The sequence below is a fragment of the Mobula hypostoma genome, chromosome 12 (genome assembly GCF_963921235.1).
Source record: "Mobula hypostoma chromosome 12, sMobHyp1.1, whole genome shotgun sequence".
Lineage (NCBI taxonomy): Eukaryota > Metazoa > Chordata > Chondrichthyes > Myliobatiformes > Myliobatidae > Mobula > Mobula hypostoma.
The window spans coordinates 49,914,540-49,934,928 of NC_086108.1; the positions used below are offsets into that span (position 1 = coordinate 49,914,540).

A 20,389-nucleotide genomic window follows, 5' to 3' on the forward strand; every position below is an offset into this window, starting at 1 on the left:
TCCTGTGACAGAAGTATGTGCGCACTGAATGCACACATGGCACAGTTTATGTAGGTTTACAAAATACTTGACATAAAACTGCACAGAATAACAACAAAATAACATACATATTTAAGTCACTCAGTTATTTTTTCTTTCTCCTGTCTTTGGTATTTACCCATTCTTTGTAAACTCTATCTATTCTAGACTAACAGAACTTCCATCCAATTGATAGCTTTTGATTCTCATTAACATATCCAAATGACATTCACCTAAATGGATTCTCAGCTTGTTTTTGAGTTGACTCATTAGGCTAAAATATAGCTGAAAGTTCATGACCTCATGAGCTTTTGGTGTAGCAGTTTCTACTATTTTGTTAAGCCATTCAACTTTAAACAAATTTTGCAGTTCTTTTGCGCTTCATGCCCTTCGCTTCTTTTGAATTCGACATAGTTAATCAATATTTTTTCAATAAAAACTTAGTAAGCTATCTACAGGATTTGAAACAGATCTTTGTAAACTTTATGATATGAACACTGTCCGCCAAAGATGGCTGCCGTCGTGATGCAGCTGCACAAACCGGAACAGGAAAGGCGAGGTGACATACATTAGTGACGTGCATTGTGGTATTTGAAAAACCAACTAGTTAACAGAAACATTTAGCTAAAAGATTATTTTCAATAAGTATAATTATTAATTACTACATTATTTTAGGTAACTAACCTTTTGTGGGCACATTAATTTCCTTTGTGTGCCAGTTGAAAAATATGTGCATGCACACACGCGCACAGCTTAGAGGGAACATAGACTGAGAAGTGGCAGACGGAGTTCAACATGAAAAAGTAGGAAGTGATTCATTTTGGAAAGTCAAATTTGAAGGCAGAATACAAGGTAAATGGCAGGATTATTGGCAGAGTGGAGAAATAGAGGGATCTTAGGTTCTATGTCTATAGGTCCTTCAAAGTTGCCACACAAATTGATGGTGTTGTTAAAAAGGTGTATTGTGTGTTGGCCTTCATTAATTGGGGGACTGAGTTCAAGAGCTGTAACATAATGTTGCAGTCTATAAAACCCAGGTTAGACCACTCTTGGAATATTGTGTTCAGTTCTGGTTGCCTCATTATAGGAAGGATGTGGAAGCTTAAGAGAAGGTACAGAGCAGGTTTACGTGGAGTTGTCTGAACTAGAGGGCATGTCTTGAGAGGATACGCTAAAAGAGTTTGGGCTTTTTTCTCTGCAGTGGAGAACAAAAGGTGACTTGATAGAGGTGTACAAGATGATAAGAGGCATTGACAGAATAATCAGATTTTTTCCCCCAGGGTATAAATGACATTATTTTAAGATGATTGGAGGAAAGTGTCGGGGGGGTGTCAGAGGTAAGTTCTTTACACAGAGTGTGGGTGCATGGAATCCCCTGCCAGGGGTACTGGTAGAGGCAGATGCATTAGGTGCATTTAAGAAACTCTTAGATAAGCACGTGGATGATACAAAAATGGGGAATTATGTAGGAGGGAAGGGTTAGATTCATCTTGGAGTCAGTTAAAGGGTTGGCACAACATTGTGAGCCTAAGGGATTGTACTGTGCCATTATGTTCTATGTTTAATGATAATATATTTATCAGTACCGTATGACAGCCTAAAAAGGCTGCCCTCTATTTATGTCATTACATTACTGGGATATCCCAAAACTTTTAACAATGAGTTACATTTATTCAATCATTCTTGGTGAGTAGGTAAGTATAGCAGCCAATTTGTGGACCTCAAGGTATTACAAACAGAAGATAAAATGAGCAAATAATCTGATATTCTGGTGCTATCATTTTCAAAAGGAATGCTGACCAGGATATTCAGAAATCACTCTGCACATAAGCAACATGAGATCTTTTACATCCATTGGCACTGAAACTTTCGAAAATGTGTAGAACATTTTAAAGCCTTGGAAAGCTTTAAGGAACTATTAATTAAATACAGAGAAGGAAGTTACTTTTGCTGATCTATCAGAACATAATACCAAAAATTCACATTCCATTTGTTAGTTGAGGGAAATGCACTCAAGATTGCTTGTCTGAAAATTCTACTTTCACACATGACTTGATTGGATCAAAGTTGATAATGCTTTCAATGGAGTTTGATACAGCATGAATGTTGACAGGCTGCTTTGCCACAGTACTGACTCTGGCAAGGCACAAAACCAAAGCAACAATGAAGCATGTTGCAACTGTTCAGATCTCTGCATATAAATACATGAATAGAATAGTAAATAGTCTGTGTTTCTATTGCACCTTTCACAAACTCAAGATAACCCCAAGTATTCTACAGCTAATGAAATACACACAGAAAAGGCATTGTTTTACTATTGTCATGTGTACCAAGATGCAGAGAAAGTATTTTTGCAAGTCATCCATACAGATCATTTCAAAATATATTTCTATCCAGATGGTACAAGAGAGAGTAGGAATGCAGAACATGGTGTTACAATTATAGAGAAAGTGCAGAGCAGGTAGGTGATAAGGGTGATGACAAGGCAGATTTAAGAGATCAGGAATTCATCTTTAATGTTCAAGAGTCTTATAACAGCAGGATGGAAGCCTACTGCTGTGTGTTCTCCAGCTTTGTATCTTCTGCCTGATGGGGGTGGGAGTGGTGTGGTGAAGAGAGAATGTCCGGGAAGAGTGGGGTCTTTGAATATATTAGTAATTTTTCAGAAGTGAGAAGTGTATACAAAGCTGGGAAGTGTGGATAGTTTTCTAATGAACTCTCTCTCTCTCTGTAATTTCTTGTGGTCTTTGGCAGAGCGGTTGCCATACCAAGCTGTGGTGCATCTGGATAGGATGCTTTCTGTAGTGAGAGTCAACAGGGACATGCTGAATTTCCTTAGCATTCTGAAGAAGCAGAGACGCTGGAGTGTTTTCATGGCCATTGCACCTATTTGGCTGGACGTGGACAAGCTACTGGTGAACTTTACACCTAGGAACTTGAAGCTCTAATCATCTTCACCTCAGCATTGATAGTGACATGTGCTCTACCCCACTTCCTGAATTTCATTTTGCTGATGCTGAGGGAAAGGCTGTTGTCATAACACCATACTGATAGGCTCTTTGTCTCCTTCCTGGACTCCATCACATCATTATTTGAGATCTGGCCCACAATGATAGTGTGACCTGTGAATTTGTAGATGGTGTTTGAGCAGAATCTGGCCAAGCAGTTGTGAGCCTGCAGGGGGTAAAATAAGGGGCTAAGAACACAGCCTTAGGGGACATCACTATGGAAGATGATTCTTCTATAATGATGCTTGGGAGTTGGGACTTGAGAGTCATGTAGGATTTCCTAAAGGTTAACTTGCATATTGAGTTGGTGGTGAGGAAGGCATATGCAATGTTAGCATTCATTTCCAGAGGATTAGATAATAAAAGCAAGAATGTAATGTTGATGCTTTATAAGGCACTGGTGAGGCCTCACTTGAAGTATTGAGAGCCGTTTTGGACCTCTTATCTAAAAAAGGATATGTTGACATTGGAGAGGTTTCCAAGAAGGTTCACAAAAATGATTCTAGAATTGAAATGCTTAAGATATGAGGAGTGTTAGATGGCTCTGGCTCTGTACTCACTGGAATTTAAAAGAATGGGGATGGGAGTTCTCATTGAAATCTTTTGAATGTTGAAAGGCTTAGATAGAGCGGATGTGGTGAGGATGTTTCCTATAGTGGGGGGGGGGTCTAGTACCAGAGGGCAAAATCTCAGAAAAGGGGGACATCCATTTAGAATGGAGATGAAGGAATTTCTTTAACTAGGTGGTGAATTTGTGGAACTTGTTTCCACAGGTGGCTGTGAGGACAGGTCATTGAGTGTATTTACGGTGGAGGTTGATGGATTCTTGCTAAGTTAGTGTGAAAGGTTACGGTGAGAAGGCAGGAGAATAGGGCTGAGAGGGAAATGGATCAGCCACAATCAAACAGTGGAGCAGATTCGATGGACCAAATGGCCTAATTCTGCTCAAATGTCTTATGGTCTTATAGTTTTTATAATTGTGGTAGAGGTGTTGCTATCTAGCCTTACTGATTGTGGTGTGTTGGTCAAATCACATTTCAAGTGTATTTCTTCTATATTCACATTTTTTTCTTGCCTTTAGCAATGTTTATAGCCCAGACCAACAGAAGGAACCAGTGCACTAACCTCTAAAGCGACTTTTCCTTATTTTCAGCTCCTTGAGTGCAATGAAATGGCCTTACTTCCAAACATTACTTGGACCAGCTCTAATGTGTACTACTTCTCTTGGGTGGTCAAATTTGTTTTATTTGTTGAAATGCTATGATTTTTCTACCTTACACCAAAAGTGCTATTCACTGTGAATTACTGAGAGATCACGAGGAAGATGTCAGTATGCTGCCAAGCCCAATATGTGGACTGATCTTATAATGTTTGCACAATACATTATGATTATGATTATGGTAAATGTTTACAGGCCCTTATTATTTTCATAGTAATCTAATTATTTGTTCAAGAAAGCTCACAAAGAAACAATGGAAATTTGTTCGAAGATTTCATGGATAAAATGCTGTTGCAACTTTTCAAAGCTCCTTTGTGTTCAGAGTTGGGTCCAACTCAAAGGATTCTCACAAAATTAGTACTGAATCATTACTCAACATGCTTGCCAAATTAATGAGTTGTAATTATCAGTGGCTTCAATCCATTATTTTCTCAGACACTGTACTACTTTCTGCTTCAGTTGTCTAAGTCTATTCTGAATTTAGAATTCTTCCTTGCTTCACACAAAACAAACAAAGTCTAGTTAATAATCAGGGTAAAATAACAAGTTAATTAACTCCATTACCGGTGATGTGGATTAAATTACTACCTAACAAAATGGACACCATAGAAGGCAGCTAAGTGTAAATAGTTTGCTGTCATTTGTTTTATATATACTGTATGTCCATGAAATCACTGAGAAATCAATCAAGTTCTTACAGTATGGTATCAAACCTCTAACAAATCAAGTCTTCCTATAATTTTATTTTCATTTTAATGGATCAATACATGATGGAGACTCTAACAGCAACCTGTTAATCATAAGACATTTGATCATCTGCCTTAATTAGGAAGAAACCTGTTTCTCATTTCAAATTACTCACTGTCATGAAATCTGCAATCTGAAAAGGACCAGAACTAAAAAAAATCAAGTTCTAATGAAAGACCATGACCCAATATGTTAGCTGTTTTCCCTTCTCCAGAGATGCCATCTAACCTGTTGATATTTTCTAGTATTTTCTGCTTTGATTTCCAGTATATGCAGTATTTTTGATTTTCAATTATTGAAAATAACCAGTCATATAAGACCAATAACTCAGTAGTTTTATTATCTACCTTTTCTTTTTCCTCTATATTTTGAATATGAGTTGTAATATTTCTTCTAATGGTTGGAATCTTGTTCATTGTTGCCAATAGAGGCAAATTATTTCAGACAGGCAGTTTACCCAATGGACACTATGTAGGAAATGTGCCTGTGTTTGTGTCTTTCCAGCAATGCCAAATGTTTTCCGAATTTCATTTGTATCAACAGAAAATAATTGCAAAATTGTGCAAGTCAGAGAGAAAAAAAAAAACAAGCTTCTGAAACCCAAGAAATATCAAGCCTGGTAGAATATTATTCTTTAAGGGCCAATTTATTTTCATTAATTCATCATTCATGTTTGCAAATCCACAGTAGCAATATTTTTCATTCATTTTTTGAAGTGCAATATTCAGTTCATAAATAATCACTTCAAAATGAAAAAAGATACAAATCCAAACTCAATTAGAATAAGCATCTCAATAAAAGATTATGATGCTGAAATTGAGAAATAGAAACAGGAAATTCTGGAAAAATTCAGTAGGAAAGACATTTGTGGAAAGAGAAATTGTTGACATTTCTGGTCTGTTCTATCTCTGCTACAGTACTGACAACCATTTGTCAGAATACTGAAAATTCTAGCTCCAATGTTGATATCTCTAAATAAATGCGATTTGAGGATACCTGTAAGGTAGGGATCAATTTTGTGGGCAAGATTTGCATGTGAAAGACAACTGTACCCTGGGTGTGTTGTGCTTAATTGTTTTACCTCACTAAAATTACAGATTACAAATTCTTAAAGATAAATGTTTGTGCACCTCTATCAAAGATTTTCATAGCACAAATGCGGAGGCACTTCAAGCCAGTGTGTACGTAAAGGAAAACCAGCAGCAGTTGACATTTTGATTTCTTCAGATCCTTGCAACAATAGCACACGCATATTGAATTATTCCATTCAGTGTATCAGAATTATTTTAAACCACAACCTAGATGATATTCCTTCTGCAATACATCCTGTTTCTCTGCCCTCCCACATCTAACATTTCAAATTATGAAAGCTGGACAAACAATTCTACCACTGAAGGAAACTATAGAAGAAAAGGGAGATAGAGGGGAATTGCTGTCAATGTAGGAAGGTGCTCCTTTTTTAAATCAAAGAATGAATAGATTTAGTTTTCTTCCAAATTCTAATAGCAATGATATTCAGTTGTCGTGCTTTGGTAATTTTCAACAAAACATTTTCCATTAACACGTGGTCTATTTAATCCAATTAATCAAATTAGCTAAAGCAGGTCTCTTTCAAAGAATCTTAGTTGTCTAAAATGCAATGAAGTAATAGTTAGTGGTATCACATCCAATCATGAACTTGTAATCTGTTTTCCCAGGCTCTGTACTTAAACCTGCATTTACTATTGTGATAAAAACAAACTTAACAAAAATTCATAAAATTAAAATGTTGGCAGAAGGTAACTTCTCGAGAATTGTGCAAACCACAAAATTCCAGTGTTTTGTGCCAGCCTGTTCTATAACAAATTTTGTCTGAAGAAGGCACAGCTTTGTAGGCTGAAGGACCTGTATTGTGTTGAACGTTTCCTATGTTAAGAACAAAAAGAACTGCAAACAACAAGAAATATATTATCATACACAAAGTGCTGGAGGAACTGAGCAGGCCAGGTAACATCTATGGGGAAAAAAGTACAGTCGACGTTTCGGGCCGGAACCCTTCGGTAGACTGAAGAAAAAAAGTTGAGGAGTAGATTCGTAAAGTGAGGGTATGGGAAAGAGAAACGCCAGGCGATAAGTGATACTTGGAGGGGGAGGGATGAAGCAAAGCGCTAGGAAGTTGATTGGTGGAAGAGATAGAAGGCCATGGAAGGAAGACGGGGGGGGGGTTGGAGGAGCGCCGGAGGGAGGCGATGGGTGGGCAAGGAGATAACACGAGAGGGGGACAAGGGGATGGGAAATGGTGAATGGGGGGGGGACATTACTGGAAGTTTGAGAGTTCGATGTGCATGCCACCAGGTTGGAGGCTACCCTAACAGAATAGAAGGTGTTGTTCCTCCAATCCAAGTGTGGCCTTATCCCGACAGCGGAGGGGGCCAAGAATGGACATATCGGAATGGAAATGGGAAGTGGAATTAAGATGGGTGGCCACCGGGAGATCCCGCTTGTTCTGACGGACGGAGCGTAGATGCTCGGCGAAGCGGTCTCCCAACTTACGTCGGGTCTCACCGTTATACAGGAGGCCAAACCGGGAGCACCGAACACAATCCTGCCGAAGGGTTTCGGCCCAAAACGTCAACTGTACTTTTTCCCATAGAAGCTGCCTGGCCTGCTGAGTTCCTCCAGCATTTTGTGTGTGTTGCTCAGATTTCCAGCATCTGCAGATTTTCTCTTGTCTGTGAATATATTATCATATACTAGTTACAGTACCAACAAGTCTATTCATCCCAGGTTTATATTAGGACACAACCGTCGAGAGAGACTTCGACGTTAGGCCGCAGGACATGAGAGACAGATCAGTGAATGATATGAATTAGCTCAAGGCTCTGAAATTCACTTTTCTCGACAAATTGTTACAGTTTTCGGCCCTTTTACCTTTACCACTGCTAAATCATGCTTACTTCTACCTGGCACTGAAAAAATACCAGACCCAGCTACTCGTAAACAACTTAATTGTAATAACAAATAAATTCTGCATCAATGCACACTTCAGCTCTTGCAGGTACTGTGCCGCACCTCGTCAGCCATTCCATCTTTCTTTCCTCTTCCTAAGCTTGATCTCAACACTTCTTTCTGCAGCTCGTCCACAGTAATTGAATTGTCGTCGCAGCTCTAGTAGAGATGCAGATGCTCTTCCCAGATTCAAGATTACCGCTTTCATTGCTCATCAACGAAGTCTACATTATCATCTAATTTCCAAGAAGGTCGTAGCAATAATATGCAAACCATTTTCATCGTGGTCATTCTCCCGTCCCCCTACTAGTTTCCAAACTCCTTCCAGCACATTCCTACCCACCATTGCATTGTAATAACTACAAGCCTGTTTCAAAGCAGCCATTTTTTTTATTTGCTATGGTTCTCCTGAACCAGACTTTTAATGCCCCGCCTCCTCAACATTAAAGGAACCCTGAACACAATATCAGTTTTCGTCTGGTCTGCGATGTTGCGCAGACACAGCTCTGGAATAATACGACAGAAAAATTGTACACCAAAATGTGCTCTCCTGTGATTTTAGATGGCAGCCAAACAGTTCAATTCCCAAGTCAAGAAAGACACTGCTTGGTCGAAGGTAGGAACAGATACATCCAGCACAATGCATTTACAGAAACTGCCTTCAATTTTGACGTCTTACAAAAGCATAACAAACGACTCTGCAGCCACCGCTATTCAGGTCACTGAGTTAGCGAGTATCTGTGTTGCAACCTGCCAATCCCGCCATTCAGTGGAAATTTCCACTTCTCAGGGATATCAAGCGCATCATCTGAATGATCAAGAAGGCTCGTCCGCCTCTCGCATCGCGGTTACTTAGTCCACCGCCGCAACACCGGTATTTACAGATGCATTGGCAGCATTCCAGCCGCCGTGTCTAACTTATTTATCTTTGTCTTCAACGGTTCACAATCAAACTTTCGCATTTAACCAAAAAGGGGCAATTGCCCCATCATACACATAAAAAAAGCAAAACAAAAAAAACCCTTGATGTTTTCTATCCAGATACGAACTGAAAGTAATGAGCGCCAGGTCTAAGCACAGTCGGGCCCAAGCCCATTCAGCCAAACTGAAGAGATTATAAACAATCAAGTTTGGAGGTCGCCCTCCTCCACAGACAGAACTGTTCGACAACTGCAGCGGTCACGGGCCTGCTCACTGCGGCCCCATCCAACCTTGTGCCTTTACCCGTTTCGCAGCACTTGGAGCCCCGGGCGGAGCGACTGCTCAAAATAATAAAATTTCACAACAGATGTGATTGAACACGCACGCAAATAACTTTTCATAAAATAAACCCTGCAAAACACAGAGGGCAAGAATTTGCATCGTTTGCCCATACAGAGTATACACTCTTATAATAAATGAATACAAATAAAATAATGAAATGGAAAATACGTCAAACATTGCACAAATTCTTCTGCATAAAAAGACACGTGGATGCTGCTGCTCTCTCCCTGTTTACGATCGATACATTCTCCTTGGGCGTGAGCAACGTCTCTGACATTTAGCAGAAAAACTAATTAAAAGATGGATATTAATAATATTTTGACCGCTATGTAAACAGTACAATGCTGAAGTTGGCTTTTTTCCCCCGTCGGACAGAAGTGGGTCGAGCTAGTGTTCGTCGCCCGTATGTTTCAGTACCACAGCCTTGGACAGCGAACAAAGGAAGGCAGCCGGTCTAAAGGGACTAACTCTTTATAAATAATACTTTAATTGAAATATTATTTCTTTAGACACAACACGATATCAATAAATTACTGAGGAATGTGTTAATTCGTCTGGAGCAGCATTCAGAGTCAGAACGTTCCTATAAATAAACACTAGCTGCGATGAAAATGTGAAGACTGGAAATGCTCACCGAACATCTGAATGTGCCCTTTCGTGATGGGGTTGAAGCTGCCGCATGCCAGCAAGATAACGTGTGTCTTGGTCGGCTCTGCCATGCCGAGCTGCTGGGCCGTGCTCCTCGCTGCCTTTCCCGTGTTCACTGCAGGGCGAGGCGAGCTTCAGATCGTTTTACAGCCTCGGCTGGCTCGCTGTTCGCACATAGTGCGTCATCCATTGATTATTCAGTTCTTTATTTTTTGTTTGGTGTCCCCGTTTGCATCTTGCGCCAGATGCTAGCGAATTTAAGCGGCAAATCGAAAAAAGGCACTAACCTCTTAGAATGCATTCTCACTTTTTCAATCTCGGAGCCTTTTTGCCATAAAATGCATCAAAAATAAGGGATTTACCTGAACACGGAGTTTAGCCCGGAACGCAGACTGCTCTGAGAGATGTATTTTCACTAAGCGGATCTTCGTCTATCACCGCTAGTAAGGAACTACAAGCCCCAGATAGCATTCCTCACTTCAGCGAGAGTTCAACAGTAAATAATAAACAAAAACAAGAGCGCAAATTTTCGAAGTGCAATTTTAAAGAAGCGACGTCTTGGACATTAAATGTTTATATGGACCCTTGTCTTTTTTGATCGTTACTGTTGGGTGACATTTTTATTGATATGGTTCCCCCCATTTCGATTTTGCAACCCTCACTCTTGAGTGAAATACTCTCCGGGCTTTTGTTTTAGTCTGTATCTGCATTCACCCACCTTCTGTAAGAGTGAATTAACTTCGACGCACTATCTAATTAACTGGAATGGTATCTGGGAGAATGGAGTTTTGCTTTAGGAAGGAAACAGAGGAGGTTGTGTAGGGGATTACTTACAATTTTGAAGGATAGGATCTTATAGGGTTTAATTGAAATGAACTATTTCATGTGGAGGCTACCGGAGGACACAGATGGATGACATGGGGGACCGCAGACGCTGACATCTGGAGCAACAAACATTCTGTTGGAGGACGGGGCCAGGGGATTCGGCGTGAGACCCAGCATCAGAGTGGAGCGGGGCGATGGCCAGTACAGAGAAAGCGGGAGAGTTGAAATAGGGGTTGGCAGGGAGTTCACTGCTCTTCGACCACATTCGTTATCACCTACCGGTTCCTGTCAAATGCCAAGTACAATCATGGTAAGGGATAAGACCATGTTTGCCTACGTCATACCACAGGCACATAATGATGGTGACAATGATTTTCTCGCTACCGATTCAGGCTCTCGATCTAAAACGTCGACAATTTCATTTCCCGCTGATTTCCTCCAGCAGTGTTTTTCTCACAGATAGATAGGTCACTAAAGAACGCGGGGAGTTGAAGGGATGGGTGTGGAGCGTTCAGAGATGAGGAAGAAGTTAGTTCTACAACATTGTAATGATTTGGTTCGCCACTTGAAATGGCGACGGAAGCTGATTCAGTTAGACTTTACAAAGAGAATTGAATACGTATTTGAAAAGGAATTTAAGAAACATACGATTGACAAGATACCAAGGAGTGACGTTAATTGGAGTGATTTTCGCTTAAAGTGCTGGTTTTGGCCTGGTGGCTTTCTGTATCATTTGATTCTATTCATGTATGTTAGATGAAAGGTCGTCGACCTGAAACTTTTCTGAACATTTGCTGCTTGAATTCCCGCGCCACTCCAGTAGTTTCTGATTTTGTTTCAGGTTTCCAGTATCTATAGCGTTTTATTTTTGGCTACCCGCATTAAATAACAGGAATAATTGAACTCGAGAATAATTTTTCCCATTCACGCACAGATTAGATCGAATGCATCTGCGCACCAGTACTTTCAGGGTGATTACCAATATCTGGCATAAACTGAATGGCAATGCCTCAATTCACATTGACAGGAGAACCCGAAATATATACAACTGGTAAAATAGGATTACATTACTGAATGTTTTGGGCATTGAATTTAATCAATGGCTCTGGGACGTTTAAAAAGTGAAATCCATTTTTTCAATGTAGGAAATATGGTTATTGATATTTCTCAGGCCGGAGTTCCATAAGGAAAGAACACTATACCGGACTAACAGAGGACATTACTGTGAAGTGGAGCTGGGTTCTCATCGCAGCTGTAGAAAGGAATTGATCAGTTCAGACCCATGTCGGACCTGATATTTCAGCATATCGTCATGAGTTGTGCTTAAAGTTTGGTAAAACTATGGACTGACAACTGCGTGACAAAAACAGTGTGTGGTGCTTTACTTCTATATTCGAACAAGGAGAACAGAACATGTTAATTTAAACTCGGGAATGTTAACGGACCCGGAAAGAACGAGGTTAAAGCTGCATATTTGGAATAGCTGCAACACCATGCAGAATCAGCGAGCAGATCTCAAGAAAGTGCAGATGCTTTTAACTTATTTGCATTTGCACTCTGCTTTTTTGGGTCTGGTCGGGCTTTATCTTGGATCTTTATGCAGTTTCTGGATGCTTCAAGCAAACGCAAACAAACACACTTTCCAGGCAGAAAGCTTCCCGTCGGATGTGATTTAAAATATAACCCACAATTCCTTGCAGTTGAAGTTGCTTCTATGTTAATTTTATGTTTGACATCTAGAATAAATTTTAATTTATAGAAAGAGACCCTTTTAAAACAAAATTCTCAAGTAACATATGCTCTGTAATATTCAGTACCCATTAATGGCAAAATGGAAGAGAACTGCAGATTTGACACATATGTGGCACATTCCTCCTGTTCTGACCACAAAACTGAGTTCACTGTGATCAGCAGAGAGCAAAGGTTGGAATAGCAACTTGTCATGGCGATGAGGACTTGCAGGGGGATGACATTTGGCCACAGAATGTGCCACAGGATTCTCAGAGTCTGTGAAATTTATGTAGAGATACTGTGGCCACTCCAAGTGTGATTTATTATATGTGTTCCGTGCAAGCACATTCTCCCCGCCCCCCCCCGCCAAAAAAAAGGCATACATTTTTTTCTGAAGATATATTCTTCTCAGTTTGTCAAGCTGGGAATGGGGGGAATCTTGCAGGGAATGGTTCCAGGACCACATTCTATATGGTGGGGGGATGCCAATCTGAATGAATGGGCAAGAATCTGGCAGATTGAATGTAAAACCATCTACTTTGATTAATGGAATGACATGGAGTATTTGTTAATTGGTGAGATCTTGGGGACTATGCTATCTAAAGGGATCCTGGTGTGCTTGCATAGTAGTTGCTGCATGCCAACTTGCAGGTATGGCAAATAAAGAGGGCAAGTAATAAGTTAGCATTGGAATATAGGAATAGGTGTTTTATGGAATTGTATAAGCCCATAGTGAGGCTTCCTCTGGAATACTGTGTACAGTTTTGGTCTTAGCAAAAAACTGACACACTTGCCATAGAAGGGGTGCAGCAAATATTCACCAGACTGATTCTGGGACTGGGAGTTTGTTATTTGAGAAGGGATTGGGCAGACTAGGTTTATATATCCTGGAGTTTGGGGGCATAAGGAGATAGCTTAATGCATGCAAATTTTGACAATGCCTTACATGTGAGCTGCAGGGGAATATGTTAGTCCAAGTAAGGAGTCTACGAATAGGACAAAAGTTCCAGAATAACAAGTACTTTAGCCCATTTAGGATTGAGAATATCAAACATTTCTTCCCTCTGAGAATGGTGAACTTTCAAAATTCACCTGGAGGGCTCTGAAATCAGTCATTCAGAGGAGAGATCAATAGTTTTCTGGACAGATGCAAAGGGTTATGGATAGTGCTGGTGAGCATCTCTGAGTAGAATATCAGTTATGATCTTAAAGAAAGGCAGAGTCATCTTAAAGGGCCAAATGACTCTTCTGCTCGGACTTCTAATTTACTTACGTTCAATCAAATGCCTCATATAAATGTAGAACCATAGCTTACACAGTACCTTATATACACTCAGTGACTACTTTACTAGATCCATATGTACACCTGCTTGTTAATCCAAATGTCTAATCAGCCATGCAGCAGCATATGGCTGCAATTCAATTCATAAAAGCATGCAGACAAGGGCAAGAGGTTCGGTTATTGTTCGGACCAAACATTTGAATGAGTAACAAGTCTGACTGAAGTGACTTTGATCATGGAATGTATATTGGTGGCAAAATGGGGTGGTTTGAGTATCTCAAAAACTGCTAGTCTCCTGGGATTTTCATGCACAGTAGTCTCTAGAGTTTACAGAGATGGCATGAAAACAAAAACATCCAGTGAGTGGCAGTTCTGTGGGGAAAAGACTTTTTAATTGAGAGAGTTCAGAGGAGAATAGCCAGATTGATTCAAGCTGACAGAAAGGCGACAGTAACTTAATTAACTACACTTTACAACACATGTTCAGAAGAGCATCTCTGGATGCACAGCACATTGAACCTTGAAGTGGATGGGCTACAGCAGGAGAAGACCATGAATATACATAACACCATAAGATATAGGAGCAGACTTAGGCCTTTTGGCCCATCGAGTCCGTTCTGCCATTTCATCATGGCTGATCCAATTTTCTTCTCAGCCCCAATCTCTGCCTTCTCCCAGCATCCCTTCATGCCCTGACCAGTCAAGAATCTATCAACCTCTGCTTTAAATTTACCTAAAAACTTGGACTCCACAGCTACCAGTGGCAACACATTCCACAGATACACCACTCTCTGGCTAAAGAAGTTACTCCTCATCTCCATTCTAAAAGGATGACCCTCTATTCTGAGGCTGTGTTCTCTGGTCTTAGACTCTCCCACCATAGAAAACATTCTCTCCACATCCACTCAATCAAGGCCTTCCATCATTTGATAGGTTTCAATGAGGTCACCCCTCATTCTTCTTAATTGTAATGAATAAAGGCCTGGAGCTATCAAAAGCTCTTCATATGACAAGCCATTCAAACCTGGAATCATTTTCGTAAACCTCCTCTGAACCTTCTCCCATCTAAGGTACGGGGCCCAAATCTGCTCACAATATTCCAGGTGATGCACTCAGTATAGGAGGTAACCTAATAAGGTGGCCACTAAAGATTTAAAAATGTAGCTTTCCCAGTTATTGAGTGCTTCTTTATCAGGCAACTTCACCGTAATCTAATTGGTTTATGCATCTGTGATTTCATCCCTTTCCCAGTCTAATGTAAATAGGGGAGGCAGGATAGATATTACTACCTCAAGATCTGCATTGAACAATTCCACATTAGAGTTCTTTGTACCATAACCTTTCCTCCTTTCTGAGGCCTGGATGACTTATTCACCTGTGTGATTGTCAGTGTTCACTTCCAACACCACCTTCCTCCATTCCGACCAGTTCCCTTCCAGCACCACCTTCCTCCATTCCGACCAGTTCCCTTCCAAAACCACCTTCCTCCATTCTGACCAGTTCCCTCCCAACACCACCTTCCTCCATTCCGACCAGTTCCCTCCCAACACCACCTTCCTCCATTCCGACCAGTTCCCTTCCAACACCACCTTCGTCCACTCTGACCAGTTCACCTTCACCACCACCTTCCTCCATTCCAACCAGTTCCCTCCCAACACCACCTTCCTCCATTCCAACCAGTTCCCTTCCAACACCACCTTCCTCCATTCAGACCAGTTCCCATCCAACACCACCTTCCTCCATTCCAACCAGTTCCTTCCCAACACCACCTTCCTCCATTCCGACCAGTTCCCATCCAACACCACTTTCCTCCATTCCGACCAGTTCACCTTCACCACCACCTTCCTGCATTCCAACCAGTTCCCTCCCAACACCACCTTCCTCCATTCCAACCAGTTCCCTCCCAACACAACCTTCCTCCATTCCGACCAGTTCACCTTCACCACCACCTTCCTCCATTCCAACCAGTTCCCTCCCAACACCTTTCCTCCATTCCAACTAGTTCCCTTCCAACACCACCTTCCTCCATTCCGACCAGTTCCCATCCAACACCACCTTCCTCCATTCCGACCAGTTCACCTTCACCACCACCCTCCTCCATTCCGACCAGTTCACCTTCACCACCACCTTCCTCTATTCCGACCAGTTCCCTCCCAACACCACCTTCCTCCATTCCGACCAGTTCCCATCCAACACCACCTTCCTCAATTCCCACCAGTTCACCTTCACCACCACCTTCTTCCATTCCGACCAGTTCCCTCCCAACACCACCTTCCTCCATTCCGACTAGTTCCCTACCAACACCACCTTCCTTCATTCCGACCAGTTTACTTCCAACACCACCTTCCTCCATTCCGACCAGTTCCCTTCCAACACCACCTTCCTCCATTCCGACCAGTTCCCACCAACACCACCTTCCTCCATTCCGACCAGTTCCCATCCAACACCACCTTCCTCTATTCCGACCAGTTCCCTCCCAACACCACCTTCCTCCATTCCGACCAGTTCACCTTCACCACCACCTTCCTCTATTCCGACCAGTTCCCTCCCAACACCACCTTCCTCCATTCCGACCAGTTCCCATCCAACACCACCTTCCTCAATTCCCACCAGTTCACCTTCACCACCACCTTCTTCCATTCCGACCAGTTCCCTCCCAACACCACCTTCCTCCATTCCGACCAGTTCCCTTCCAACACCACCTTCCTCCATTCCGACCAGTTCACTTCCAACACCACCTTCCTCTATTCCGACCAGTTCCCTTCCAACACCACCTTCCTCCATTCCGACCAGTTCCCACCAACACCACCTTCCTCCATTCCAACCAGTTCCCATCCAACACCACCTTCCTCCATTCCGACCAGTTCCCTCCCAACACCACCTTCCTCCATTCCGACCAGTTCCCATCCAACACCACCTTCCTCCATTCCGACCAGTTCCCTTCCAACACCACCTTCCTCCATTCCGACCAGTTCCCTTCCAACACCACCTTCCTCCATTCCGACCAGTTCCCATCCAACACCACCTTCCTCCATTCCGACCAGTTCCCATCCAACACCACATTCCTCCATTCCAACCAGTTCCCTCCCAACACCACCTTCCTCCATTCCGACCAGTTCACCTTCACCACCACCTTCCTCTATTCCGACCAGTTCCCTCCCAACACCACCTTCCTCCATTTCAACCAGTTCCCATCCAACACCACCTTCCTCCATTCCGACCAGTTCCCTCCCAATACCACCTTCCTCCATTCCGACCAGTTCACTTCCAACACCACCTTCCTCCATTCCGACCAGTTCACTTTCACCACCACCTTCCTCCATTCCGACCAGTTCACTTTCACCACCACCTTCCTCCATTCCGACCAGTTCCCTTCCAACACCACCTTCCTCCATTCCGACCAGTTCCCATCCAACACCACCTTCCTCCATTCCGACCAGTTCACCTTCACCACCACCTTCCTGCATTCCAACCAGTTCCCTCCCAACACCACCTTCCTCCATTCCAACCAGTTCCCTCCCAACACAACCTTCCTCCATTCCGACCAGTTCACCTTCACCACCACCTTCCTCCATTCCGACCAGTTCCCTGCCAACACCACCTTCCTCCATTCCGACCAGTTCACCTTCACCACCACCTTCCTCCATTCCGACCAGTTCCCTCCCAACACCACCTTCCTCCATTCCAACTAGTTCCCTCCCAACACCACCTTCCTCCATTCCGATCAGTTCCCTTCCAACACCACCTTCCTCCATTCTGACCAGTTCCCATCCAACACCACCTTCCTCCATTCCGAACAGTTCCCATCCAACACTACCTTCCTGCATTCCGACCAGTTCCCTTCCAACACCACCTTCCTCCATTCCGACCAGTTCCCATCCAACACCACCTTCCTCCATTCCGACCAGCTCCCATCCAACACCACCTTCCTCCATTCCGACCAGTTCCCTTCCCACACCACCTTACTCCATTCCAACCAGTTCACTTTCACCACCACCTTCCTCCATTCCTACCAGTTCACTTTCACCACCACCTTCCTCCATTCCAACCAGTTCCCTCCCAACACCCCCTTCCTCCATTCCAACCAGTTCCCTCCTAACACCACCTTCCTCCATTCTGACCAGTTCCCTCCCAACACCACCTTCCTCCATTCCAACCAGTTCACTTTCACCACCACCTTCCTCCATTCCTACCAGTTCACTTTCACCACCACCTTCCTCCATTCCAACCAGTTCCCTCCCAACACCACCTTCCTCCATTCCAACCAGTTCCCTCCTAACACCACCTTCCTCCATTCTGACCAGTTCCCTCCCAACACCACCTTCCTCCATTCCAACTAGATCCCATCCAACACCACCTTCCTCCATTCCGACCAGTTCCCTTCCAACACCACCTTCCTCCATTCCAACTAGATCCCATCCAACACCACCTTCCTCCATTCCGACCAGTTCCCTCCAACACCACCTTCCTCCATTCAGACCAGTTCCCTCTCAACACCGCCTTCCTCCATTCCAACCAGTTCCTTCCCAACACCACCTTCCTCCATTCCGACCAGTTTCCTTCCAACACCACCTTCCTCCATTCCGACCAGTTCCCATCCAACACCACCTTCCTCCATTCCGACCAGTTCCCTTCCAACACCACCTTCCTCCATTCCGACCAGTTCCCTTCCAACACTACCTTCCTCCATTCCGACCAGTTCCCTTCCAACACCACCTTCCTCCATTCCGACCAGTTCCCTTCCAACACCACCTTCCTCCATTCTGACCAGTTCCCTCCCAACACTACCTTCCTCCATTCCGACCAGTTCCCTCTCAACACCGCCTTCCTCCATTCCAACCAGTTCCTTCCCAAAACCACCTTCCTCCATTCCGACCAGTTCCCTCCCAACACCACCTTCCTCCATTCCGACCAGTTCCCTTCCAACACCACCTTCCTCCATTCTGACCAGTTCCCTCCCAACACTACCTTCCTCCATTCCGACCAGTTCCCTCTCAACACCGCCTTCCTCCATTCCAACCAGTTCCTTCCCAAAACCACCTTCCTCCATTCCGACCAGTTCCCTCCCAACACCACCTTCCTCCATTCCGACCAGTTCCCATCCAACACCACCTTCCTCCATTCCGACCAGTTCCCTTCCAACACCACCTTCCTCCATTCTGACCAGTTCCCATCCAACACCACCTTCCTGCATTCCGACCAGTTCCCATCCAACACCACCTTCCTGCATTCCGACCAGTTCCCTTCCAACACCACCTTCCTCCATTCCGACCAGTTCACTTTCACCACCACCTTCCTCCATTCCGACCAGTTCCCTCCCAACACCACCTTCCTCCATTCCAATCAGTTCCCTCCCAACACCACCTTCCTCCATTCCGACCAGTTCACCTTCACCACCACCTTCCTCCATTCCAACCAGTTCCCTCCCAACACCACCTTCCTCCATTCCAATCAGTTCCCTCCCAACACCACCTTCCTCCATTCCGACCAGTTCACCTTCACCACCACCTTCCTCCATTCCAACCAGTTCCCTCCCAACACCACTTTCCTCTATTCCAACCAGTTCCCTTCCAACACCACCTTCCTCCATTCCGACCAGTTCCCATCCAACACCACCTTCCTCCATTCCGACCAGTTCCCTCCCAACACCACCTTCCTCCATTCCGACCAGTTCCCTCCCAACACTATCTTCCTCCATTCCGACCAGTTCCCTCTCAACACCGCCTTCCTCCATTCCAACCAGTTCCTACCCAACACCACCTTCCTCCATTCCGACCAGTTCCCTTCCAACACCACCTTCCTCCATTCCGACCAGTTCACCTTCACCACCACCTTCCTCCATTCCAACCAGTTCCCTCCCAACACCACCTTTCTCCATTCCGACCAGTTCCCTTCCAACACCACCTTCCTCCATTCCGACCAGTTCCCTTCTAACACCACCTTCCTCCATTCCGACCAGTTCCCTTCCAACACCACCTTCCTCCATTCCGACCAGTTTCCTCCCAACACTACCTTCCTCCATTCCGACCAGTTCCCTCTCAACACCGCCTTCCTCCATTCCAACCAGTTCCTTCCCAACACCACCTTCCTCCATTCCAACTTGTTCCCTTCCAACACCACCTTCCTCCATTCCGACCAGTTCCCATCCAACACCACCTTCCTCCATTCCGACCAGTTCCCTTCCAACACCACCTTCCTCCATTCCGACCAGTTCCCTCCCAATACCACCTTCCTCCATTCCGACCAGTTCACTTCCAACACCACCTTCCTCCATTCCGACCAGTTCATCTTTCACCACCACCTTCCTCCATTCCGACCAGTTCACTTTCACCACCACCTTCCTCCATTCCGACCAGTTCCCTTCCAACACCACCTTCCTCCATTCCGACCAGTTCCCATCCAACACCACCTTCCTCCATTCCGACCAGTTCACCTTCACCACCACCTTCCTGCATTCCAACCAGTTCCCTCCCAACACCACCTTCCTCCATTCCAACCAGTTCCCTCCCAACACAACCTTCCTCCATTCCGACCAGTTCACCTTCACCACCACCTTCCTCCATTCCGACCAGTTCCCTGCCAACACCACCTTCCTCCATTCCGACCAGTTCACCTTCACCACCACCTTCCTCCATTCCGACCAGTTCCCTCCCAACACCA

General features: G+C 44.0%; 1 protein-coding gene across 1 annotated transcript in view; it reads right to left on the minus strand.

Moving 5' to 3' along the window:
• The window catches only part of nmnat2 (nicotinamide nucleotide adenylyltransferase 2), a 294,286-nt gene extending 284,244 nt beyond the window's left edge, over positions 1 to 10,042 (minus strand). The window contains exon 1 of the mRNA XM_063064047.1: positions 9,878 to 10,042. Coding sequence (XP_062920117.1) covers positions 9,878 to 9,962 — 85 coding nt within the window. The 5' untranslated portion in view covers positions 9,963 to 10,042. The remainder of the gene's footprint in view (positions 1 to 9,877) is intronic.
• Positions 10,043 to 20,389: the final 10,347 nt, after the last annotated feature.